Raw genomic sequence first — 26326 nt, 5'->3', positions numbered from 1 at the left:
CCTAGAACCTAGCCAAGTGCCTGGCATAAGCCAGGTGCTCGATGACTATTTGTTGAATGAATGAAAACAACAACTGTACTAGAGGACAAAGCCAGACTCTTGGGAAACACCACTACTGATGCTGCAGACTGGTGTAGGCTGGGCTTCAGAAGGGCTGCAGCTTCCTGGGGTCATTTCAGGCCAGGAAATGATCCTTGTTGAGTGGGCTGGGACCGGATGCTGAGGCCAAGGTAGAGGGTGGTGATGGTTTCTGATGTTTTCATTGTCTTGGAACTTCCTCATTTCCAAGTAGAAGCATATTTAAGCACACTTGCCTCCCTTCTTTATTAGGGGCTGGTTCCAGCCCTTTGCGAATGGGCCAGTGGAGACGCAGGTTTACTTTTTCTTGTTTGCTATGTAAAATTGATGTAACTTGTCAGTGTCTTGACATTTTAGGGGCTTTTACAGAACTATTTGGTAAGGCTATAGCGATAGATAACGAAATCTCACAATGTGAAGTTAAGCAGCTGGACAGAATTCGTGAAGAAAAATAGCAAAAGCCCTTTAGTTAATTAACCCCATCCTCTTCTGTCTGTCTGTAAAAAACTGCATTGAATTTTCCTTTTATTAATTAAGTTACTCAAGAAATATTTATTGACTTCTGTGTGTCAGGACACCTGTGATTTAGGCATAGAGAATAGGGTCAGGAAAAACTTGGAAGAATTTTGATACCTTTCCTTTCTCCTTCCCTCCCACCCTCCTTTTAACTCCTCCCTCCCTTCCTCCCCTCTCCACTATGTTAGTAGAGTTAGGTTTGGAACTTTGTATGAAATTAAATGGCCTGAAGTAGATCTGCAGTCTCCTTTGAATTAGGCTGGGAAAGCACTGATGACAAGTTGCCCACCAGGAAGGGTTTCAGATAGACTAAGCCAGGAGACACGTTTCTTCAGATGGACATCACAGGTGGTACTAAGGAATCTTGGCATGCTCAGGCCCTGAGAATAAGTATAGAGTGAGGTTATATTCTATGTGAATTTTTTCATGAAGTCAATGAAAAAAACAAAAATTTGCAAATTTTACTTTAGATTTATTCTAATGAGAAAATTAGTTTCGAAATATGTGAATTTTGTATTATGCATGGTCTTCAGGTCTGTATCCTTTGCACATAAAATGTGTCCACTTTGTATAATGCCCACAATATGCTCATCATGTTCCTGGATTGAAAACTGCTTGTGCTTGTGTGCTGAAAGCTGCTCATTTTGGATCTTTAGAGTAGAAGAGATGGTCCTACCCAGTGCACAGGGTAATGGCTGGTGGCCAGGAGACCTGCACTTTGATCTGTGCCGTCTCTAGAGTATTGATGTACTTCCACTTTCAGACACCACGGAACACGTGAGTAGGCTCAGGCTATGATCTTCCAATATGTCTGCTTCCCTCGTGGGTTAGATTTTTGAAGCTGATCAATATTCTTGTGCCAACAGGTCAGGGTATTTCCTCCTTGGCATGAGGGGACACTGTCCAATTTTTACTCTGTTTTTCATTCTGAGCTCAAAAATCACCATCTTTCTCTGTATATTTATAAGAAGAAACCTGTTCGTCATTTCAACATTTTATAACAAAATATTGTTCTTGGGGGTGCAGGAAGGAGTTGCGCTGCTGAGGGGTACGGTAGGAATAAAGGGATGGATTGAGATCGGTTAGGACGTCAAACGTTGTTGTTCCTCTGTTTCTGAGAGCATATGGTATAGTGTTAGCTTAGGTGTCAATTCAGAAGTGGTGCTTTTAAATATAACAATGCTTCTATTTTAGCTGTGGGCTATTGTCATGATGTAGGTAATAATTCATTCTTTCTGTTATTAACTCATACCAGACGCTTTTGAAGTTACTAAAAACAATGAATCAAACAAACAAGCCAACCATAATCACATTATGTGAATATATACCCAATCCAAGAATCCAAGTGGTTTCTTAATGTTTTATGAAGGAGGGTGAAGAGGGTATCATTATCCCCATTGGACAAGATGGATAATAGTATTTTTTTGTGATTATGAAAGTAATATATACTCACTACAGAAGACTTGGAAAATACAGAAAGGCATAAAGAAGAAAACAAAATTCACAGTCAGAGAAAACCACAGTTAGTATTTTGATGTATTTCTTTCCAATCTTTTTTTCTATGCATGGTTTTTCATAATATGATCGCCTTCATACTGTATTACATTTTGTATCCTGGTCTTTCCTCTTAATATCATGGCCATTTCTCTTTTCCTCAGAAATGATTCAAGAACATCTTTTGTTAAGATTTCACATAACATGAATGTTTTGTAATTTATTTAAGCATTCCCCTAATTTTTCATATTTGTGTCATTTCCCTTTTTTTGTGCCATTATAAACAGTGCTGTGACAAACACACATGTTGGGCATTCTGGTTTTTTTCACAAGGGTAAATTCCTAGAAATAGAGGACTGTGAACATTTTTAGGGCTCTTGATACTTATTGCCAAATTGCTTTCCAGTAAGGCTGAGCAAGTTTGCACTTTCCAGCACTTCATCTCTTGCTTACATGGAACATTATATTAAAAACTAAAACAAAAGCTTTGCTAATTTGATATACAATACAAAATAACACTTAAATTTCTGCAATTATTAGTGCAGTTGAACATTTTTCATGTGTTTACCAGTCTTGTAATTTGTATTCTGTGAATTTCTGTTCATTTCTTTTGCCCATTTTTCTGTTGAGTTTTTTTTTCTCATTGATTTTTTTCATTGATTTTTATTAGGCTTTTAATTCATAAGGATATGATCTCCTTTTTTCTATTATATTTTTAAAAATATAATTATATTTTTTAAAAAGCAAAATTTTGTTTGCTCTTTGTTTCTAATATTTTTAGAGTTTAATATTTTTATACTATTAAATGTATCAGTTTTCTTTATAATTTTCCCATGGCTGTCTTTTCTATCCATTGCTCCAGAAAACTAAAGTTCTTTGTAGTGTTTACAAACGATTTCCCTTTTCTTCTTTAACTCTTGATCAAAGGGGCACTTTGGCGTATGACATGAAGCAAAGATCTCTATTTGTTTCTACATCACTAGCCATTTGCCCCACACTATTTACTGAAAAATCCATCCCTTTGCTACTAGTTTGTGCTATTTTGTTTTCCAGTAAGTTTTAGTATACTTGGGCCTGTTTCTAAGATATTTATTTTCTACTTATTTGTATGTTGGTTCTTGCACTATTTACATTATTTTAAATACTTTGTTATGTCTTAATATCTGGCAGGTCTTGTTCCCCCTCATTATTTTTCTTCAAAAAATTTTTGGAGTTACTTTTGCATGAATTTGAACTTCCAAATCTTTTTTCTTAAGGGACTTAAATTGAGAGAAGTCAAAAGACTTGCCCAGAGTCTTATGATGAGATGCATGTAGAGTGACCACAGACTTGCTCATTCCTTGCCCAGGGTTCTTTCTGTTAAGTAAATATTGGATCCCCCAGCCCCCTGCCCCCCGGGTTGCCTCCCACTCCCCTGTCAAGAGGTACCTGGTTGCTGACTGGCTTATATTTGAGTCCTGGTTTGTTCAGGATGAGCTCCAGCTGCCTGCGGTTAAAATTGGATACTCCAAGGGATTTCACCAAGCCAGCATCTTTGCAAGCTTCCAAAGCCTGTAGAGTAAATGCCAATGGGTCAAGAAAGGAGCCTCAAAACAAGGAAGAATAAGGGTTTTTAAAGGTGACTATGAATTCTTTAAAAAAGAAAGTGCCTGGGAATATTAATAGGCATTCTGTAGAGAAAAAAAAAGTCGGGGAGACAGGCAGGAATTTTGTAATGGAACGAGTTTGGGAAATATCGTATAACATATCTTCCCCTTGTATTTTCACAATATACCAACACATTAATAATGATCTTATTTCTTGAAGTCTGTTGAGGTTTTCTTTATGGCATGGTCCCTGATCAGTTTTTATAAATGTTTAGTGTGTGTGAAAAATGTATGTTCTATTTTTGGATAAAGTATCTCTTTCTCTGTGTGTCTCTCTCATACATATGTGTATGTATATATACGTACATACATTATATGTAAAATTAAGTTTTGTTTTTCCAGGCTTCTCAATAATTTAAAAGTAATATGTCAGAAATCCCCCACTATAATGGTGGATTTATCAATGTCTTCCTGTTTTGTATCAATTTTTGCTTAATATATTTTGAAGATATTTTATTTGGTACCTATGTGTTTAAAATTGGTCTATCTTCTTGGTAAAATGAATCTTTTATCATTATGTTATTTTCATTTCCCTATACATTTTAGAATCAGCTTTTCATTTCTTTTGGGATTTTGACTGGGATTGCTTTGAATCTATAGGTCAATTTGGGAAGAATTAACATCTTACCTGTATTCAGTCTTTTGATCAAAGAGCATAATAGAGCTCTCCATTTATTTAGATTTTTAAAAATTTCTCTCAGTAATGTATTGTAATTTTTACTGTATAAGTCTTGCACAGATTTTGTTAAATTTCTCTCTAAATATTTAATATTGTTTTTTAAAAATATAATTTCCAACTGTGTTGCTAGCATACAGATTATATTTAGATATAATTTTTGTTATTGCTTCTTTGTTTTTATATGTTATTTACATGTATACTTCTTAATTTCCAAATATTTGTTGACTTTTCAGATATATTTTTATTATTGACTTCAAATTTAATTCCAATTTTATCAGAAAGCCTACTTTGTGTAAAGAATAGTTTTAAATGTATTGAGATTTGTTTTATGTCTCAGAAAATGCACTACTCTGTTAAATGTTCCATATGCACTTGAAAAATAGCATTCTGTGATATTTTGGCAAAGTATTTTATAAATGTCAATTAGGTCAAGTTGGTTGATAATGTTTAAATCTCCTGTATTCTATAGATTTTTCTCTCTACTTATTATCTCAATTATTGAGAGAGAGGTTTTGAAATCTCTGACTATAATTGTGGATTATTCTCTTTTTCTTTTTAGTTCTGTTAGTTTATACTTCATGTATTTTGGAGTTCTCTTATTAGGTGCATAGATATTTAGGATTGATCCCTTTTATTATTATAAAACAAACTTCTTCATCTCTGGTAATACTCTTTGCTCTGAAATCTTTGTTGGTATTAAACTAGCTACTCCAGCTTTCTTTTGATTACTGTCATCCTAGTATATCTTTTTCTATTTTTTCTTTTCTTTTTAACTTTTGCTTTTAACCTGTTTGTGTCTTTTAATTTAAAACAGATTTTTTGTATATAATGTATAGTGGGGTTTTGCTTTTTATCCCTTCTGACAACCTCTGCCTTTTTAGTGGGTTGTTTAGACTGTTTACATATACTATACTTATTGTTACCACTGAGTTTAATTCTCTCATCTTGCTAATTGTTTTCCATTTTCCCCATCTATTCATTTTCCCTCTTTTCTTCTTTTCCTGCCGTCTCTTGGATTGATTATTTTTTGTTATTCCATTTTCTTTCCTTTATTGGCTTGTTTGCTATACTCTGGAAGTTTTAATATTTTCTCTTTATGTTTGATATTCTGGAATTTCACTGTAATGCATCTAGAAGGTTTCCTTCTCTTTCTTCTTTGGTAATCCTTGCCCTTTCAATATCTCTGGTTTTTTCCTTCAAATATTACTTCTTTTTCTTTTTCTTTCTTTTTTCTGAGACTCCCATTGTGTGGATACTGGAAAATTTAATTTTCTCCTTTACATCTCTTAGCTTTTCTTTCATATTTAAAAAGTTTTTTTGTCCTTTCCCTCTTCCTCATTCTGATCTTTCAATGTGATAATTTTGGGAGATTTCCTCATTCTGACCTTTCAATGTGATAATTTTGGGACATTTCCTCATTCTGATCTTTCAATGTGATAATTTTGGGAGATTTCCTCATTCTGATCTTTCAATGTGATAATTTTCTCCTTATCTATATCCATTCTATTTTTATCCCATCGATTGCATTGTTTTTTATTTTTTCTAATAATTACTTTCACTTGTTTCTAAAAAATGTTTTCTTGTTCTTGTTTCATATTGCCAATATTTTATCTCCTTGAATATGTTAATTGGCCAATTTAAAAGTTCTTGATCCTCTGTTTTGTTTAGGTTGGGATCTGTAGTTGAGATATGTTGTTTCCTTGTGAAATACATGCCTTGTTACTTTGTGCTGTGGACTCATTTTCTCCTGTGGATACTGGCTACGCTGTCAGGCAGTCCTTTGAGGGGAACACCAGACTCCAAACCTAGTCAGCTCCACTGAGGTCAGGAGTGAGAGTGTGGTCTCTCGGGTGCAGAGCCCCAGGCACCAGAAAACCTGGTCAGTGCCTCCTCACCTCTGAAAACAACTCCACAGTTCAGATCCTCAGCTGTTAGCTACAGGGGGATGTCTATTAGAAAGAGATATTCATGGGGCCAGCGCGGTGGCGCAGCGGTTAAGAGCGCGCGCTCTGCTGCGTGGGCCTGGGGTTCGGATCCCAGGTGTGCACCAACGCACCGCTTGTCAAGCCACGCTGTGGCGGTGTCCCATATAAAGTAGAAAAGGACGGGCACGGATGTTAGCTCGGGGCCAGTCTTCCTCAGCAAAAAGAGGAGGATTGGCAGATGTTAGCTCAGGGCTAATCTTCCTCGCACACACAAAAGAAAGAGATACTCATTAGAGTATAGTTTCCCAGCTTTTGGAGTTTGGAATGGGAGAGGAAGAGAAACAACTGCCAGAGGCCAGGTAGTAACTCGTGTTTTTCTCAGCTTCTCACAAGTGCAGGATTTCAGTGCTGCTCTGATCTGACTCCTGAAGACATCTGAACACGAGTCCTAAGTTTCTGCACATGTGGAGCAGACAATATTGTCCTAAGACAATATAGCAAGAAAGAAGAAACAACAAAAAGAACACCAATAGTGCCTCCTCCTAACTGCTTGCTGGGCTGCCTTCTACTCTAGGTAAAGGCTGCCACATTACCTCATAATCAAACCAGTTCAAAATATCTGTCCCCCTGCCCATGAATCTATAGGGTTTTCTTGTTTTCCCCAGTTTCCCACTCTTGTGACCTTGGGGAAGGAGCCAGCAGCCTGCTCAGAAATGGAACCAGAATTAATCTTCAATTTTTCATGTATCATTTTGTTTTGTTTCTTTTATTGTTTATTTATTTATTTTTATTGAGGTAACGGTTTATAACATCATATAAATTTCAGGTGTACATCATTATGTTTCGATTTCTTTGTAGACTACATCATGTTCACCACCCTACTAAGTTTGTTTCTTTTAGACATCATATTACTGATTTTTTAAAATTCAATTTGAGAAACTTTTAGAATTTATGAGTTTATCTCATTTATGTACATATTTTTTATTTACTGTTACAGTAGAACATTTCTTTTAATTTTTCTTTCCACCCTTCTCTCTTCCTTATCTTTGGCATTCTTCTCTTCCATCAAAACAAAATCAAGAATTTTTCAGCACCCAGAAGCAGACATTTTAGACGTCTTTGCTTGTGGTTAGAAATGCCTCTTCTGACTATTACTTTCCATTGGGAGTAAAGGCTGCGTCTCTCCATAAATCGGACAAGAATAGTCAGATCCCAGTTTAAAAACGTTGTCCTTTAAGAGAGGCTCATTTGAACTTACCTCCCAGGTGGCGCACAGGTTTGACTTGTGATATAACCACTTGCCATTCTCATCTCTTGGATAGGTTTCATCTCCAGGCTTCAAAAAAAAGAATAAGTGTAATTCATTTGATTTATATCTGGGGATTAAAATTATGGAATTTTAGTTGTCAATATACCAATATACTCTGGTACCGGAAGAGCAATTCAAGTTTAATTATTTATATATTTATAAATAGATACATTTCTTATTCTCATAAGAAACCAAAGATCATTACTAAGGGTGAGAGGAAATTCTTCAGCTAAGAAAAGTATAGTTGATGAATGGAATGCTCCCTAAGAATAAGGCAAATGCACAGCACGCTACTTCTCAGTTCTGGCTAACCACACAGTGGTTCTTTTCTTTCCCTTTTCGGGCTCTCCAGGAGTTCAGCATCTCTTTGTCTACCTCACACACTATCTGGGTGTCAAATCTCCTTCTCTAGTTTTTAGGTCATCCTTTCCCAACTAAGACTGACTGTGGTGTGGAATACTCTCTTTCAGATTTCTCCTTTTTTGCTATATCTAAAAATGAGATCCATCTCTTATGGGCTTGGGAATGGGATAGAGAGAAATAAAAGATGATTGCTAGGCTCTTTGGGTGGATGATGGTAATCATTTCCTGAGGTTGGGCTAGGAATCAAGAGTTTTGTTTTGGATATTTTGAGTTTGAAAAGACCATTCAAGTGGATATTTGAGGAGGCAATTGGACAGAGAAGCCTCAGAAGGAAGCTCAGAGAGAGGTCACGGCTGCGGATAAAGTTTGGGAATCCTCAGCATATAAAATGGTATTCAATCCATGCAACTGACCGAGATCACCTATAGAGAGAATGTGCTCAGTAAGACAAGAATATTGTGGCTAGAGTACTGGGATAACCATTGGAGGTTGGCAGAGAAGAAGCTGCCAAAGAATCAGGGGAGCGTGAGCTCAGAAGTCAGGAGATGAAAATGTTTAAAGAAGGAGGCTGTAGTCAACAGTGTTGAAAGAGATCAAATAATGTGAGGACAGAGTATCTATTGGATGTGGTCAGCAGCATGGAAACCTTTGTAGATCTTGATAATAGACTGTTTTTTGGTGAAAAATCAAGCAGTTGGACAAAGTCCAACTTCTTAAATTTTCCCCCTAATTTTTCCCTTTGCCATCTCACCTGAATGAAACTTTCTCCTGATGATAACACTTTCTCCGTTGTCCTCTTTAGTGAAGACAATTTCATCTCAATTTCCTCACTGAGAGCAGGAAAGGGCTCCTTTCTTCCCGATGCCGTGTAATCACTCACATTAATTACCCTTTCTGTCTCTGATTTCTAAGCTCTTTGACCTTCTGCACATATATGACCCACACTTCCACTCTAGTCTTCCATCGTATTTCTTGCCTTTTGCATTTCCTAATATTACTTCTGTTCTGAAATGGCTTTATGCCTCCATCATGAACTCTCTTAAATAATTTTTACTTTCCCAGATTTTGATTAAGTCCTTATCAATCCTGAACCCTTGTTAGATGTTTCTATGGTGTCCCTGTTAGTTAAGCTTCCACTGTGCTTACTTTACTAATCTCTTCGTCTGGATAAACCCATTGTCTTTTTCCTCCACTCCCACTCTTTAATATAAGGCATCGTTAGAAGAATAATCCAATCCTCTAAAAAATCTATGCTATTGACTCTCGTTCCTGTTCAGCAATAACTTTATTCATCTTTTAAAAACGTCTTATCATGACTTTTTTGTATTTTGTTGTTCTGAAATTGTGTCTGCTTGTTAACTTGACATTTAAAAAATAATAAAGTGCTAAAATATTTCAGCAAGAAAGGCTTTTTTGATTTAAAAAATCATGAGATTCAAAAAGCATGTGATATTTTGGCTTCAAAGATTGATTTCTCAAATACAGGAGTTACAGGCTCAGTTGGGCGGTAATGTCATTATATTGTGTTATTTCTCACTGTTAAAAGTTTTACCTTCTTTGTGTCCTTGAGTCTTGATCCCATCTAAGAAGAGGAATAGAAATTCTCTATTTACCTTCTCCAAAAAGATTTTACAAGTCATTAGTCAGCCGCAGAGATGTAAATTTCATTTTCTCACTTTTAAATACAGGTTCTTTCTAAATCTTTAAGACTCAGCTTAGAAATCTGCCATTTGGATGAGAGTCAAAGTTGGCTGAGTGAGAAGGAGGGCTGAGGTTATAACTCCCAAGAGCCTGAAATCAAGAAATAGTCCACAGGATCGTGGGATTGTTAGGCTTGTGAGGACAGGGCAGGAAGGGCAGTGTAGTAGGGGAACAAGTATGGGATTGGTATCAGGGGATCCAGCATCTGGGCCCAGTTCTGATGGACTTTAAACCTGGCATTGCTTGAGGCCTCAACTTTATCTTCTGTGAAAAAGGTTATTGGGATATATAATTGCTAAGGTTCTTTTCCACTTAAACATTTCACAATATTATCTTTCATTTATTATATATAAATGTCAGGCATTGTGTCAGTAATATCACATGGTTAATTTTAATGACTCCTCACAAGACTCAGCAAGTTAGTTATTATTGCCTCCATTTTACTGATAATGGAATTGAAGTTCAGAAAGACCAAAGTGACTATTAGTAAGTAATAAAGCTGAAAGTCAGTCCCCTCTTCTGTGTGACTCCAAAGTCCATACTCTTTCCACTGCACCATGTTTAGGTGATGTGAAAAGAGACCAGGTAATAATGTGACCAGGTCATCTGGCTCATACGTGACAGAGCTGGGATTCAAACTAGGCAGCCTGGCTCTGGAGCCCATGCTCCTTACCACTATGCTAACTTACCTCTAACTAATGAGTATAGTGGAAATCTGTTATTTTGCTTTCTATCATTCCTATGCTGTCTTCTCTGAAGGAGCTCGTTACATGCTGTTTGGGTGGGCTGACCCAGCTCCCACTCTTGGCCATAGACATCAATCAGTCATCCATGCCCTTAGACCAAAGGTTAGTCAGTAATAGGTACATGACCCAAGCAAGGTTAATCAGTATTTCTCCATGAGGTTTAATGTGCGGTCTCTGTCTGAATTCTCGAGTTGTATTGATGACGTAGGCTTAGCATGTCAATGGCCATTTTGCCATCATACAGAGAGGGATTTTTGAGAATGAAGCCAACCAGAACACAGAGATAGAGAAGGCTAGAGTGCAGAAAATAGTTTGAGCTTCTGGATCCAGCTGTGCCTGAATTAGGTATCTCTTGGAATTCTTAGTTTCCTTTTTTGCTAATGCCTACTTCAGTTGAATTTGTGCCATTTATAACAAAAGTCCTGACTAATACAAAGGTATTGGGATGTAGTAAGTAATGGACCAAAAATGTGGAATTGGCTAGGTCAGTTTGGGATTGTGGACAGTGAGGATTTTCCCACCTCCAGCTGAGAATTGGCAGTTCTTGATATCCAGTAGCATGGCATCTAGTTAAATTGTTGCCTTGTGTCTTTGGATTCAGACAATGAGCCTACTAAGATTGGAGCTAAGGGGACTGAGTAGAAAAACGTTGGGTGTTAGAATTTGTTGGTCATTTTTGCAGTCTTCAGTCAGGTCCTGAGGAAAGATAAATGTGTTTGTTGCTACTGGGCTTGTAAGATGAGAGGTAAGATCACATTTTGCTAAAATGGGTACTTTCTGCTCCTGGATGCCATCCAAGATGGCAGAAGTTCAGATCTGAGTCTTCCAGAGATAGAAAAGTCAATGCCAGCCAAGGCAGGAAGATAAGAATCCTAGAGGAAATAAAATTGGACTTTGGGAAAATTCTGGTTCTCAATGTCCCTTTGAAGGCAAAAATCTCAGGCCATGGATGCCTTAACTGACAAAGGCGCACCATCTAATGAGATGCAGACTGGGTGCAAAGAACACATTATCTGTGCCTCTCTGTTTTTGTATTATTTCAAGGCAGATGGAGGCCATTAACCTCAAGACTGGGCAGATGAGGAGAAAAAGGAGGTTCTATACTAAGAGACAGAAACCACAGGCCAAGGATTTGATGCAAGAAATGGGACCCTATAATATTTCTAGTTTTAATTACTCATTCATGGAGTTGACTGAATGCGAGTTTACTAAAAGCCTATCAAGCTTTTAAGGGATATTGTCTTGTCCATGAAATCCCAACCTGACCAATAAAAGCCTATGATTATCAAGGCCATTGTGAAGCCTCCAAACCCATATCCACATGAAGAAGGGGAACCTTCCCCGAAGTTCTTCTTGGATGTGACCACAGAGGAGAGTCAGTAAAGAAAATACTTCCAAAGAACAGAATAGGGGCAGCCAGGTTGGCTGCGTAAAGGAATTCTGGCCACTGCAATGGAAGAGAGTCCTTGTTCTTCCTGCCCAGTAGGATCTGATTTACCTTGTGGACAAGTGGCCAGTTTTGTTTTTCAATCTCTCCTTCCCTCAATGAACTTTTAAAGCAGTTACTCCTCTTCAGCAGTGTATATTGGGTGTGTTGTTCGTGGTTAAATTAACACTGAGTCCATAGATCTAAGTTCAAGGAAGGAGTGCATTTGAACTAGAGGAAGAGATATCACATAGATATCCTGATCTTGGAGCTAGCTCCAAAAACTTGACTATTCTTTGGATTATTTCCCTTTGGAGGGGGTAGATGGTGAGTAGGTTTTCAGTTGTATATATTACTTTGCATTATGCATTGCAGGGACATTTTCATGACTGTATGAGTGGGAAGAGGGTGTGTCTGGATGCCAGGCAAGTGAAATGTGGACTACAGTTAGGGGACGACACGTTGGTTTGATGGAGAGAATTTAAACTGTCATTGTAAAGACATGATACAATAGAAAGTGCATTGGATTATGAATCAAGAAACTTGGGATCCAGGCCTGCATCTGTTACACATAATCCTTCCGGGCATTTGTCAGGCTAGGTCACTACTATCTGATATATGGAAACAAAACACCATAACATTCTACGGTGCTAAGTAATGAACTGGCTTCATGAACATAGCTGCTGGCTCATGGTTGCCAAAGAGCAGAGCCTTAACCTTTAGGCATCTGAGCTCACCTTGAAAGCCATGGGTATTTCAATGATGTAAAGATCCACATAATCTAGCTGGAGGACCTTGAGTGTCTTCTCCAGGGTTGGGCGGACCATCTCTGGGACATGTCTTGTAGCCCACAGCTGAAAGAATAAAAGCGGATAGTTAACTAACGTCCACACTATTTTTTTTATGATAATGCAGCCCTTTATTCTTTACAAAGCACTCATACACATTTTATTCACTCATTTCATTTCACAAAAATATGTTTATGCTACAGTGTCATCTGAGTATAGGATGAGCTGCTATAACTCTTGACATCCAGAGTATAGCTTTAGCTGAATATAGTACGAGAGACCTAAAGATCCACCTGAACCCCAGAGTATCTAATTCAATGACAAAGTCTTCCTCTGCCTGGTGCTAATCTCCTAACTGACCCTCAGCACCCTCACTTTTCCTCATTGTGTAACTAGGGAACATGTCTGACTAGTTATTCTGACCCGGCATGGTGCTTTATTTTCATGTCATTCTGAAAAAAGGTGTGCTTCACCTGAAAAAGAAATATGGTTGTGTGTGTGACTTCTCTGGATCCTTCACATTGTGATGGTCAGTGCATAAGGTGGTGAAATTTTAAATTATTGCAAAAGTTTAGATTCCCTTTCACTGCTCCTTTGTTCTCATTTGGTCTTACTCAGATCCCAGGGAAATTCTGCCAGTTCCTACTAAGAAATCACCTGACCTCTGGCTGAACCAATGATGTCACCAAAATGGCAGCAGAGGAGACCCCAGCCTCGTCGTCCCCCAACAAAGATAATTAATTAGATAGCTATCCACGAATGACAATGGGAGATGTTGGTCAAAGGGTACAAACTTCCAGTTATAAGATGCATAAGGTCTGGGGACCTAATGTAAAGCTTGGTGATTATAGTCAATACTGTATTATATACTTGAAGTTGCTAAGAGAGTCAATCTGAAATGTTCTCACCACAAAAAAGAAATGGTAATTATGTGATGTGATGGAGGTGTTAGCTAACACTAGGGTGGTAATCATTTTGCAGTACATAAGTGTATCAAATCAGTGCATTGTACACTTTAAACTTATACAATGTTATATGTCAATTATATCTCAATAAAGCAGAAAAAATAAAGTAAATAAAGGAAACTTAGCTTAACAAAAAAAGAAAAAGAAATTACTTGATCTCTAAAGTGTTAGGTAATGAAAAATTACGGCTTGTGTTATCAAACTAGAGCATGTGTGAATTACATCTCGATAAAAAAATTAGTGATCTATGGATAAATAAGCATACACAAAAGAAAAAGAAGGCTGACCTTTAAAAGAAAGCTTAGACAAATGCTTATGTCATATGAACCACCTCCCACATCCCTCTACCCCCAGTTTTTCTGCTTTGTAGATTTGGCTCTTCCCATATTGTTTTAAATCAATGCCCACGTATGAAGAAGGAGTTTTTCCCTAACCTTCAAGGGGCTAATTAGACCCTAAATTGTTGGCAAGAGTAAGGAATCTGACAGTTGAGCACTCACTCCTCTTGGTGAGTCCAACATTATTTAGCAGAGAAAAATGACATCAGATCTGCCATTAATATAAGGAGATAGAGTGTGAAGGGAAGATCTCACCTTTCCGCAGTAGAAAATATCCTCCCTCCGCACCTTTCCTTCTGCTATCTTCTCCCTGATGGCCTCCCCCACTTCATGCTCATTCTGGTAGATGTAGGCCCCATCAAAGTGCCGATACCCGATGTCAATGGCAACCTTCACTGATGCCGCACAGTTCCCCTTAGGGGTCTGAAATGACAAGGCGGTGGAGGAAAAGGGAAGTGTGTTTTTCCTTTAGTTTAATCATTCTGAATCAGGTCACTTTGCGTTTTGTACATTGTTTCACAGCAATGAATGACAAACTGGAATGACAAACTCCACATTCCATGCTGTTGTGACTGGAAGATGCTGTCCAGGCACTGGAGAAACTGACCTTCTGCAGAGCTTCCCAGCCTCAGTGGAGACTCCATCCATCCCAGGTCTGCTCTCAGATTTGTGGCTTCAGAAATGCTACTTGATCAATTTTACCAGTGACAGGAGATTTCATGGTAGCCATGTTATAGGAGGGCACAAGTTCATTGAAGAAGGCTCAATTATAAATGAAAGGTTTGGGTAAGCAAACTGAGATATAGCCAGAGAATGGAATACCAGTCATTAACAAAAAGGAATGAACTATTGATACACACAGCAACATGGATAAATATCAAAATAATTATAGTGAAAGAAGCCAGACAAAAAAGAATAAATACTTTGTTATTCCATTTCTATAAAGTGCTAGAAAATGAAAATGAATCTATAGTGACAGACACAGCTCAGTGATGGCCTGGGGTGTGGGGGAGGGGGCGTGGGCATGGGTGGCAGGGAGGAATTACAAAGGAGTACAAGGAAACTTTTGGCAGTGATGGATATGGTTGCCATCTTGATTGTGGTGATTGCGTCATGGGTATACGCATGTGTCAAACTCATCAAATTGTATACTTTAAATATATGCAGCTTGTTGTATGTCAATTGTATTTCAATAAAGCTGGGAAAAAAGATTGTTGGGGAGGCATGTTAGATTTTTCATGATATATTTTAATCCAATTTGGTAGCAAAACCTTTGCTCATTTTATTAACCTGCATGAAACATAAGAATGAGAATATCTTCTCCCCTGAACGTTGACAGGACCAAAAAACTAACAAATTCTTAACACCTGAGGTATAAGTTATCGGTTTTTCAGATTGCACATAAATTACTGTTCTTTAATTATGGCGACATTTTAAATATACAAGAGTATGTCTCATCTTAGTTACATTTTTTCTTAATGAGAAATGGAAGACTTGATGGCGATTTCCGTCAAGACAAATACCTAGTTTCATCAAATAAAATTTTCAAATCATCTTTTAGGTTGTGTGTGGGGAAGAAGTTTAATCCTATTTGTAGATTTTTATTGACCTCATATTCAGATGGAGCTCATTGTGATCTCATTCACAAATGTTAAGAACTACTTGTGCTTTCTTCTGTATTTTCAGTGTTCTAACTGAATGCTTGACAACTCATACCAGACCTGTGAACTCTGGCCCATAGCTATTGATTTGTTGTAGAATGAGCGCGACAAGAAATCTCTCATATTGCTCGTGACTTTGCAGTCCTGGGCTGGAAATAGAAAGCCTTGGGAGCATAAATTGTATTTTCTTTTCCTAAGCTAAGAGAATATGATAAATGAACAAACTGGCTACACAGATGGTATTAGAAAATAGGATTCATAGTCAAAAACATCAAATAGCTGGGAAAAGAGACACACATTTCAGGAATGTCAGAAATACCTCTTTGGTTAATTAATTGACAATAAGATCAATAGGACTCGAACAGAAATTGAGGCAAAAAATCCAAAACTGTAAAATGAGATGTTATGGATGGCAGCAAGTGTGACAACAAAAGCACAGTAGGAAGAGGAGAGTTGGAGTAAAATCCAGAAATTCACAGGGAAAAAATAAAAATATTGCTTCTTTTCCTCAGGTGTGTACATAGTATTAATGAAAAGAATAAAGCTCAATATGAGATGGTAAATATAATCTCAGAAATATTACTGAGATTTTGTGGGCTGGAACTGATAATTTAAGTACAGAGCTAAAGTAGATTTAATACACAAAGAGAAGAGCCCAAAACAATGCATATTAAAGTATATGCTTCTATTTTCAAAGATTAACCCAAGAAAAGAAGCACAGGGGAGAGCACTTAGGATAAAGAAAGTGAGCAAGACAAGGGCTGAGGTGGGAGTGAGGTATTGACTGTCAGCCTGAAGTAATATATGGATGATGCTTTTTTTAATAAAGATTATGGCATAGAAGCAAGTTATAGTGATGAAAGTCTTCAGTTATTCAGTTATCATTTAAGAGCCTGTGCTAAAAGCTGAATATCTGGTACACTCTTTACTTGCTAAAGATATTCTCCCTTAGATGGCGGAAGCAGCAATGAGGTGCATTACTATTTTGGACTTAATTCTAATCAATATGGAAGAACTACTTGGAAAAGAGAAAAATACTTCTTTGTAACTCTTAAATGTAGCACAAGAGAATTCTATATAAATTCTGATAGACTCTTTAGAATAATCCATTATAGGGAAAAATCAGGAAAATCAAATAGAATACCATATTTGGAGACTCAAATAAGTGATATGATAGGAGAATCTAAAATGCAAAAATTTGACTCCACAACTAAGGACAATCTCAGTAAAATAAAAAATTCTGTTTCCTGAAATGGCCAAGAAAGGGGAGAGTCCTACAAGGATGAGGTGCCATCCTCCAGGACGTGACATATACCCTAGGTCAACATCCGTTATATGGTGTTGTGTCCCCAGTAAGTAGAATATGCGAGTCTGAAAACGCAGTAGGAGTGTTCAGCTTAGCATCACTCCCTTTTACCCACTTAGAAAATGTGTGCTTCCCATCCCTGAATTTTAGACTTTGTTATTGTAGTTATCTTTTGTCCGTTACCAGGGGAAACCAGCCTCCTTATTTCAAGAGTTCAGCCTTCAGAGAAAGCATTTGCCATACTGGCAGGAGTTAGTGACCTTTATCGTGGAAGGAGGCAGGGCTCTTCCATTGTTACACAATGAGACAGGGAAGAAAATGTTTGGCACCTAGGTGATCCAATGATATACCCCTTCCCAATTTTGATTGTTAATGGACAAGTACAGCAGCCATGACCTGAGAGGGTAAGTTGACCAAGGACTCAGACAACTCAAGGATGAGGATCTGGGTCATAATATCAGGTAAGCCACCTAGACTAGCAGAGATGTTGGCTAAGGGTGCGGGGAATCTAGAATGGGTAGTCTTGGAGACAGACAAGAAATATAAGTTGCAACTTCAAGACAGCTTTAGTGGCAGGAGCTATATTCATTCTGCTAACCTCTTCTTTTAAACTTTTTCCAGGAAAGAGACCAAACAGAATTCTAGAAGAGCTATCCCAAGGTGAACTTAGCATACAAAGCCAGTAGCTCCAATTGGCACCGGGGTAGACTGTAGTGGATGTCATGGTATACCCCACAGGATAGAGGCACTCATTTCCTCAGATGTCAGGAGTGTTGGCTGCTGACTACTCACATCTGAGTGCCTCTATGGCTGATACAGGGGTATATTTCAGCACCAAGTATTTCAGCAAAACTCTGTAGCACCCTTCCCATTCCAGAGCTTCTTGTGGGATTGCTAAGCGACTCCATCACAGTTCAAGAGTTCCCACTGCACAGACCTGCTTTTCTCACTCCCTTACGGGTAAGCCTCTAGCATGCAAATCTCCTTGTCAGAGGCTGTTCCCCCAGAGTTCCCCATCCAACCTGACACTTGGGTAAAGAAGGATTTCTTAAACAAACCACAGAAAGTACTAAAGATAAATTAAAAGAGTTATAAATGTGACCACATTAAAATTGAGAAACTCTACTTATCAAAAGACACCAGGACAAGAGTAAAATGACAAATGGGAAGAGATATTGTCACATAGATATAACTGACAAAGGACTCATATCCAGGTATTTTAAAAATTCACCATATCAGTAAGAAAAGGGAAATTCAATAAATAAAAATGCATAGAAGGCATGGCCACTTTACAAAAGATATCCAATGGCTAATAAAAATATGAAAAATTGACCAATTTCATATAGAGTAAAGGAAATGCAAATTAAAACCACAATGAGAGATGGTTTCACACTTACTAGTGTTGCATAAATTAAAAAGACATCAAGTGTTGGTGAAAATGTGGAGCATACATTGTTGGAGGGAGTATAAATTATATGACTACTTTGGAAATTATATTGATATCATCTACTAAAATGGAAGATACTGATACTCGATGGCACAGCAGTTCCACTCCTAGGTATATATCTTAGAGAAACTCATGCATGTGTGCAATGAGACATGTGCAATACTCTTCGTAGCAATATTGTCTGTAAAGCCCCAAACTGGAAACAAGACAAATGCCCACCAGTAAAATGAATACTGATATATTCGTATAATTAAATATTATACAGCAGTAAAAATGATTGACATGATTAATAACATAGGTGACTCTTACAACATAATATTTAGAAAAAGAGTCAAGAGAAACAAATAGTGCATTCAGTATGTTTCCATTCACAAAAAGTCCAAAAACTGTCAAAATTAAACTATATTGTCAGAAATGCATGTTAAAGTTGTGCAACCCTTAGAAAAAGGCAAGAAAATAATCACCATAAAAGTTAGAAAAGCAATTACCTCTTGAGGGAGCGTTACTGGGTTTGATATGTTCTAATTTGGGAGCTGGGTGGTGGTTACACAAATGTTAGCTTTAAAAGTGTTTGTCCCTCTCTAAGACATTATATTTCAAAATTTTAAATGTTACAAAAAGAACAGGAGGGAGATAAAAAATAAGGGGTAAGTGACTCAAATAAATTTCAAAATCTTAGATCCAAAGAATGTATTAACTTGGGCCTGAAATGTCATTTTTGCCCTTGATCTACCATTTGTTCTCCTTTGCCTGATCCAATTGATTGCCAAGCTTTGTAGAGTTCATCCTAATGATTTGTAGCCTTCAGCCAAGGTACTTCCTTCCTAGGCTCCAGCCAAATTATTTTCCTCATAGCTACCAACCAAGTTCAAGTCCTCATTATTTTTTTGCCTGATTTATTACAGAAGCCTTCTCACTTGATCTCCATGTATTCCGTCTCTTCTCATTTTAATTCATTTTAACTTTGGCAGGTTAATATTTTTGAAATATGAGCCTATGTTTTTCTCCCTGGTATTTTTTTTTACCCTCTACCCCTCCCATCAAACCATTTTTTGCAGCTTGATGTGCAGGATTTATTGCCTCTAGAGAGGAATGACATAACAAAATGCAGATTGATTTCTGAAAGCCGAGGTCCGTGGCAGGAGTGTGAGTGTGAAGGTACTGGAAAGCACTCAGGATATGCACTCTACTAAAAGTAAAAATAACACCAATTGAATTTCTTCTTTGTTTTTTGGCCCTCAAAATATTACCCATATAGCGTTTTACAAAAATCTAAACGAGTTGCTATTATTTAAAAAATAATGATTAATTTTACAACATTCTCTGAAAAAATGGTTGAAGATCAGGCCACACTGGACCCTAGTTTATGCATGACAACTGGCTGTAGTGGAGAAGCTGCCATCCTCTTTTAGAACGGTGGGTGGGGTCTCTGGTCCTCTAGTTATTGTGGGTTGACGATAGTCTCCTGAGTGTTAGGTGCATGTGTTTTCCTTTTGCTTGTAGCAAAGAAGAAAACAAAACATTTCTTGCATTCCTGTCTATTTTCAAAATGGGAAAGCAGAAGAAAATTGAGAAATAGACTTAGCTACTCAGGATCACTTATTCATGCTTCCTGCCGAGCTCGTAGTCCCTTTAGGAAGATATTGTGAAACCACCGCTACCCCTGACAAAGCTTCTTTCATTGACCAAACTCTAATCAGGCTCCCTTGAACTCTTTTCCAACATGGACTTCCATTTTGGTCTCTGCATTGTCCAATTTTAGCAAGAATGCTGCTAAGTCAATTCAGCAACAACCCCTCACCCTCCATATCCCATCACTCTTGATATCTAATCAGGTTCCTCATCCTCCACCATCCCCCAGGTGATGTCTGATCACCTAGATTGTCTTCAGCAAGAATCCTGCTAGGTGGGTTTAGCTAGAATCCTCCCTTACCCCTGATGTCTCCTCTTGGTAGTTTTCCATCCATTGACTCCAAACCTGCTCCTTGGCCATAAATTCCCACTTGCTCGTGCTGTTCAGAGTTGAGCCCAATCTCTTTCCCCTAAGCAGAATTCAATCACAGTGGTCCCTACACCCATCACGACAGTCCCTCCCTTGCATAAAGTCTTCCTTACTGTGCCTTAACACAGTATAATTTAACACAGAATAATTATTTTTCCTTAACACTCCGTCCTCAGCTTAAAAACAGATCTAAAAAAAAAATCTTTGGAAAAGCAAGGCTTTGCCTTCTCCAGGTGAAACAAGGTTCCCTGAGTTGAAAGGAGGAGAGGAATTGGGCACTGGGGAGACAGCAAGAACCACTTAAAGGATGGCATATTCCTGAGAAGGGGTCCTGAGCCTTGTACCCTCCACCTCCTCCAGCTCAGGTGCAGAATGGACTTGATGTTTCAGGCTCCTCTTTGGTATTCATCAGGGTTTGGACATCACCTCTCCTTTGCCCCATGGGCAAAGCGTTTGGCTCACTCTCCAGATTGTGAAAATCTCCTGCAGCTACAGAAATCTCCACCAAGGCCACCCAGGAAGGAATCCTGGATCATTTACGACCCCAATCTACCTTCCTAGTCCACTCCTTCCCCATTGACGGATGTTTCTTGGTCTACCCCATAACTAGAGTTGTTCATTGCTACTTTCATCTTTGAACAAGTATTGTCTCTCTTAAAGCACTTCAGCTTTTCCTTATATTTTAGTTATATGTGTATCTATTTTTTCAGCCTTCAGTCACTCCACTTACAGATTTTACATCCCTGTTTCTAGTCCTTTGTTTCCATCTCTGCATTACCTAGAAAAATGTCTCGCATATGGTAGGCACACGACAAATATTCATTGAACTGAATTATTACCAGTTACCAAAATATTTACCATTGGTCTCAGATTTGTGTCATCTGCACACCCAGCGACATTCTTCAGTTTGATCTGAAGTTTTTGATAAATATTGGCTTTTTAACTCTATGGGCTGATATTCATAGAAAACAAATTAATTTCTATCAAAGCAAGAAAAAAGAACAAGACTCAAGAAACTATTGGACTTACCCAGATGGAGCTATTGGGAGACAGACAGAAAGAAGGGAGACCTGTTGGGAGGCCATTATAGACTATTTGGTCCCTGTATGAAAGCATTCTGGGAAGCTGTCATAGGGAAAAGTCACATGGATAACTGGTACATTTTGGTTTTCATTAGTGATGGTCAAATGAGGTAATGCACAGAGTGCTTGGTGCTGCGAAATGTTGGTTCCATCTCAAATTCCCTGAATCAACAGGCATGAAATACCTTTACAAGAAAGTTGAGCATATTAAGAAAAAAAAAGTTTTGTAAGTCAGGAGAAGCTGGGCTGGTCGGCCTCTCCCAGCTCCACAATAATGTTCTTCCAAGCTGCTTTCTCACAGTTCCTATCTCCACATGTTCTAGTGGAATCTAAACAGGGCAGAAGTTGGAGCAGAAGTATTAGTCTTCCTTACTTTAGCCTTCCACCTCTGCTCCCACTCCATCTCCCCCTGAAGACACGCCTAAGTCTTCCCCTGGCACCCTGCTGCTCTCTAACTTCTGAGGCAACAAAACTGAACAGGATCCCGGGACAAATATTGGCTGACTTGACTACGTACATGAGACATCAATGACTTTTAGTTAAAGGGTTACCTCAGCCCGGCATCTGCCTTCTATCTCTTGTTGTGGAATGAAAGGTTTTGAAAAGAATCTCAGGCATGTCAAGTGGAGAAGACTAAACGTTGGCATCAGACTGGCCCTCTAGGACTAAAATTGATTCTGAAGTTAAATCTAATTTGATATTTTGATTTCAGGGTGACCAACTGAGCACAGGTAGTCCTAGCCTTTGCCTCATCAGCCCTGGGTAGGCAATAATGGAATTGTCAGTTGTGTGGTTTGGAACAGAAAGCCATGAGTCTGCTCTATTTGAGACACTCCGTTCTTTCCACTTCCCATCTCCGCCCTTAACCCCAGCTCTTCCAGACATCCCACATCTTCTAGATATGTGTGGTGTATTTTTCTTCATAGTAGGGTTTCTGGTTTTGTGAGACACACCATTAAGTCCATATAGTACTTTACCACTGGTAGTATTTCTGACCACCGTGTGGTTGGTGCGTGCAGGATCTTCATTTCTAATAGTATTCCTCGTATGTCATATTCTCTAATTAGTGTGTGTCTTACCTTCTCAAGTGAGTTACAGTTCTTTTTGGGAAATGTCACATGACTGCTTCTGAATGTCTCCAACCCATAGCATTTAATATTACTAGACACATAGTAGGTACTCAATAATACTTATGGGTAGACACAGCACTTTGAGCCCCACTGAGTTTCAGGAAATACATATAATAAATAAATAAATAAATATATATATATATATATCTCATAGATACTTTCGTATACAGAAATACACAGAAAGTCATAGTTAGAAATATGCAGCTTCACTGACATAAGAGATATTCATAACAGGCAATATAGTATAGGCATTAGAGCATAGGTTCTGGACCCAAACTACATTGGTTCAAATCCCAGCTCTGCTCCTTAGCATTATAAGTTTGGGGGAATTTATTTTATCTCTCTATGCCTGTTTTCTTATCTGTAAAATGGGGTTAAATGTTGTCTCTTTCATAATGTGAGCATTAAATTAAAAAATGCACGTAATGTGAGGTACTTAAAAGAGTTTCTGGCACGTGGTTAAGTGTTCAGAAAATTTTAGCTATTATTATTGTATCCATTTACATCTTCATACCCTCTGATGCTCACATACATATACATCCCCTTTCAAACTCATTCGTTAATTTGACAAGCATTAGCTGAACACTCATTACATACTAGACACTATGCTGGGAACACAGAGCTGAACAATAGATTTCACAGTCTTGTGGGGAAGATTGCAGAGAAACAATGATTACGATATAGTGTGATAAGTGCTACAGTAGAGTTGAGCACAAGGGGCTTGTGAGCATGCAGGAGGGACAAGTTGTGGTGGCTCAGAGATGGGTTTCTAAGGAGAGGTATCCTTGAGCTGGGTCTTCAAGGTTTAGTAGAAGTTATCCAGGTGAACGAATCAGGAGAAACGGTGTTCCAGGTAGAAGACAGTATGTTCAAAGGCATGCAGATGGGAGAGTTGTTCAAAGAACTTAGGTAGTTACGTTTTGCACATAGGGGGAGGTGGCAGAGTAGTGACAGATGCTGCTGGACAGACAGATCTCTACTGCACCGTAAAGGCCCAGTGTGCAAGGGAAGGTGTGTAAAATCTACCCTATAATTGATAGGGAGCTGTTGAAATAATTAGGCAGAGGAGTGACATGATCAGATTTGGGTCTGAGGAAGATCCTGATAGCCCCAGTTTGGGTGATTAATTGGAAGGGGACAAAACTGGCAGAATAGCCCAAAGATAAATTAAGACCCCAAACTCAGGCAGTGACAAGGGAGATACAGAGGAGGGTATGAATTGGGGAAATGTTTCTGAGATAAATTCAACTGTGATTTAACAATCATTTGTATGTAATGTGGAGAAGGGGAGAATCGAGGAAGGGTGCAGAATGAAGGAATATACTCAGATTTCTGGCTTGGGTGGCTGGGAGTGGTAGTGTGACTTGCTAGGAGAAGTATTTTGGGTGGAAGGGGAGATAGTGAGAGTAGTTTTGTCATGTTGAGTTAGAAGTGCCTGTGGGAGATGGAGCACATGATTGCACAACAGAATTAGCCAAGGAGCTTGTTAAATGTAGATTCTCAGGTTCTACCCCTAGAAATTCTGATTCAGTGGACCAAAGGTGAGGCCTAAGGATCTGTATTTTTAAGAAATGCCCCAGGTGGTTCTGATGTAGCCGGTCCACAGTTGTATGGGAGATAAAACAAACAGAATAGGAAACATAGATTTAGGAGTCTCTGCAAATATGTGGTTGGAACCGAGATTATGAATGAGATCATAGGAGACAATGGGCAAAGTAAGAAGAGGAAAGGGCCAATGACAACTCTTGTATTTGCCCCAACTGTGATTTTCCTTTGCATTACCAAAAACAAGAGACCTGGGCAATTGAAGTGGAATGTGGGATTGTGATGCAACTGTTAACTACTCTTGGTGTCTGTAGTTTATTTCTCCTCCTCTGCCTTCTATTCTCCATGCTGCCCCAGAGATATCTTTCAAAAACAGTGATCTGATGGTGGTATTCCTCTGTTCCTAAACTTTAGATAATTCCTCCTTTTCTATAGAATGAGGTTCCGACTCCTTGGCATGGCATTCAAGGTCTTTTATAATCCTGTCTCAACTTGCATTTCCAGATCCAGCTGCTATTACCTCTACCACTAATTCCACATGCCAGCTACTGTGCCTTCGGCCTTTCCTGGACATGTCATAAACCCCTGCTCCTCTATGCTTCCACCTGCCTAGAAAGTCCTGCCTTAGCTCTGCTTCTCTGCCTGACTAACTCAGACTTAGCTTTACAGAGTTCATTCATACATGAGCACTCAGATTTCAGCAGCATTTGTACACATACCACTGTTTATTCTGGTAATCAGCATTAAATGTTGAATCGCAAGGAGAAAAGCAGAAAGATATTTTTCTTATAAGTAGAAGCTTTACCGTGTTTTAATGAAAACCCACTTCAATCTTCACGATCAAATTTATTCCCTTTCCTGTCTTTTCAGAGAGATCCTGTTTACAGGTCTAGGACAGCGTTTGCTCTTATCTTCATTGTTTTACAGTTAGTTATTAAAAAGTCTGCCTCCTCTATTAGATTTTTAATCCCTAGGCAAAAGACATACTGTTTTCTTCGTAGTTGAATGTTCCATAGCCTAGTGCTTCACACATGGTAGGTTTTCACTAAATGTTCGTTCCAAGCTTTCCATAGCTTGGAAATTTCATGTGTCCCTGTTCAATCTAATAATCAGCACTTAGCTGAATTTCAGTAAAGGAAGCAGAAAGGTCCCATTTTCCAATCTAAGATCATTTTAAATCATACACTGATTTAGTTTAACCTTGATCCCAATACTCGTTTAGCCAAGCAGTAGTCCTTGGAGGTCTTACAAAAAGAAGTAAATCAATGACATCCATTCAAAATGAATTACAGGTTATGCTTCAGGAAAGTTTCTTAAAAAGAAACAAAAACAAAAAACAGAGATAAGCTTACCGATTTAGGTTCTGAGTAGGTACCAAGTCCAATGATAGGAATGCTGTTTCCATCACTTAGAGGTATGCGGTGATTTTCAGCACTGAAGTACATCTTGGAGAGAGTCTGGGGTTTCAGATTTGTTGAAGAGACTCTGAATACCACGGGAAGAGTCTTTCTGAAAAGGAGACCCAGGGCCTATTTAATCATAGAGAGGAGGGCCGGAGGGAGGAGCAGTGGGAGAGAAGAGAGGTTAACGAGTCTGTTTCTCAATCTGTATTTTTTTCCAGATTGTTCTGGAAATCCTATCTGAGACTGTCCTTTGAACTTCATCTGGTCATATAAATTACATAACTCACTGAGAGCTTATGCTTACTTCTCTGCAAAGAAAAGACTGAAAAATCAAAAGAAAGAAATCTAGCTGGCTTCTATGAGTTAGGATGCTTTTCTTGGCAAGTAAACTATAAAGGAAATTTATTGGTTCATATTCCTGATAACTTCAACATCAGGGCTAGCTTAAGGTAAGACTAGAGCAGTTTCCCAGGACTTCCCTAGAGACTCTGATGCAGCAGGACTGGGAAGGGTCCTGGGATTTTTATCACCTAATTAAGTTGGAGAAATGCTGGACTAGAGAAACAAATGATATGGCCAGGAACGAGTTTCTCACTCTCCGGTTCATCTCTCCACCTCCTCGCTCTCTTAGCAGACTCTCCCCTTCTCATTGAAAGATGGTAACCGGTCCTTGGAGTGACAGGGTTCCATGTTCAAACCCAACAAAAAAGAGATTTGCTTACTCCATAGCTCACACAGTAATTCAGAAATGGAGTCTTTTGGGCCTTGATTGCTTT

General features: G+C 38.5%; 1 protein-coding gene across 4 annotated transcripts in view; it reads right to left on the bottom strand.

Moving 5' to 3' along the window:
* The window catches only part of AKR1D1 (aldo-keto reductase family 1 member D1), a 36733-nt gene extending 11141 nt beyond the window's left edge, over positions 1-25592 (bottom strand). The window contains exons 1-5 of one of the 4 annotated variants that reach the window (XM_014787719.2): positions 25500-25592; positions 14230-14397; positions 12621-12737; positions 7597-7674; positions 3517-3639 (exon numbers count right to left, since the gene is read on the bottom strand). In XM_014787719.2, coding sequence (XP_014643205.2) covers positions 3517-3639; positions 7597-7674; positions 12621-12737; positions 14230-14397; positions 25500-25592 — 579 coding nt within the window. The remainder of the gene's footprint in view (positions 1-3516; positions 3640-7596; positions 7675-12620; positions 12738-14229; positions 14398-25499) is intronic. The other 3 variants (XM_087435755.1, XM_087435759.1, XM_087435761.1) reach the window with 3 other exon arrangements.
* Between the last annotated feature and the right edge of the window lie 734 nt (positions 25593-26326).

Source organism: Ceratotherium simum, chromosome 1, assembly GCF_057802395.1.
Source record: "Ceratotherium simum simum isolate JZ-2026a chromosome 1, ASM5780239v1, whole genome shotgun sequence".
NCBI classification, from domain to species: domain Eukaryota; kingdom Metazoa; phylum Chordata; class Mammalia; order Perissodactyla; family Rhinocerotidae; genus Ceratotherium; species Ceratotherium simum.
Note: the sequence above shows the minus strand (reverse complement) of the source record. Positions and strands in the feature narration are given on the sequence as shown.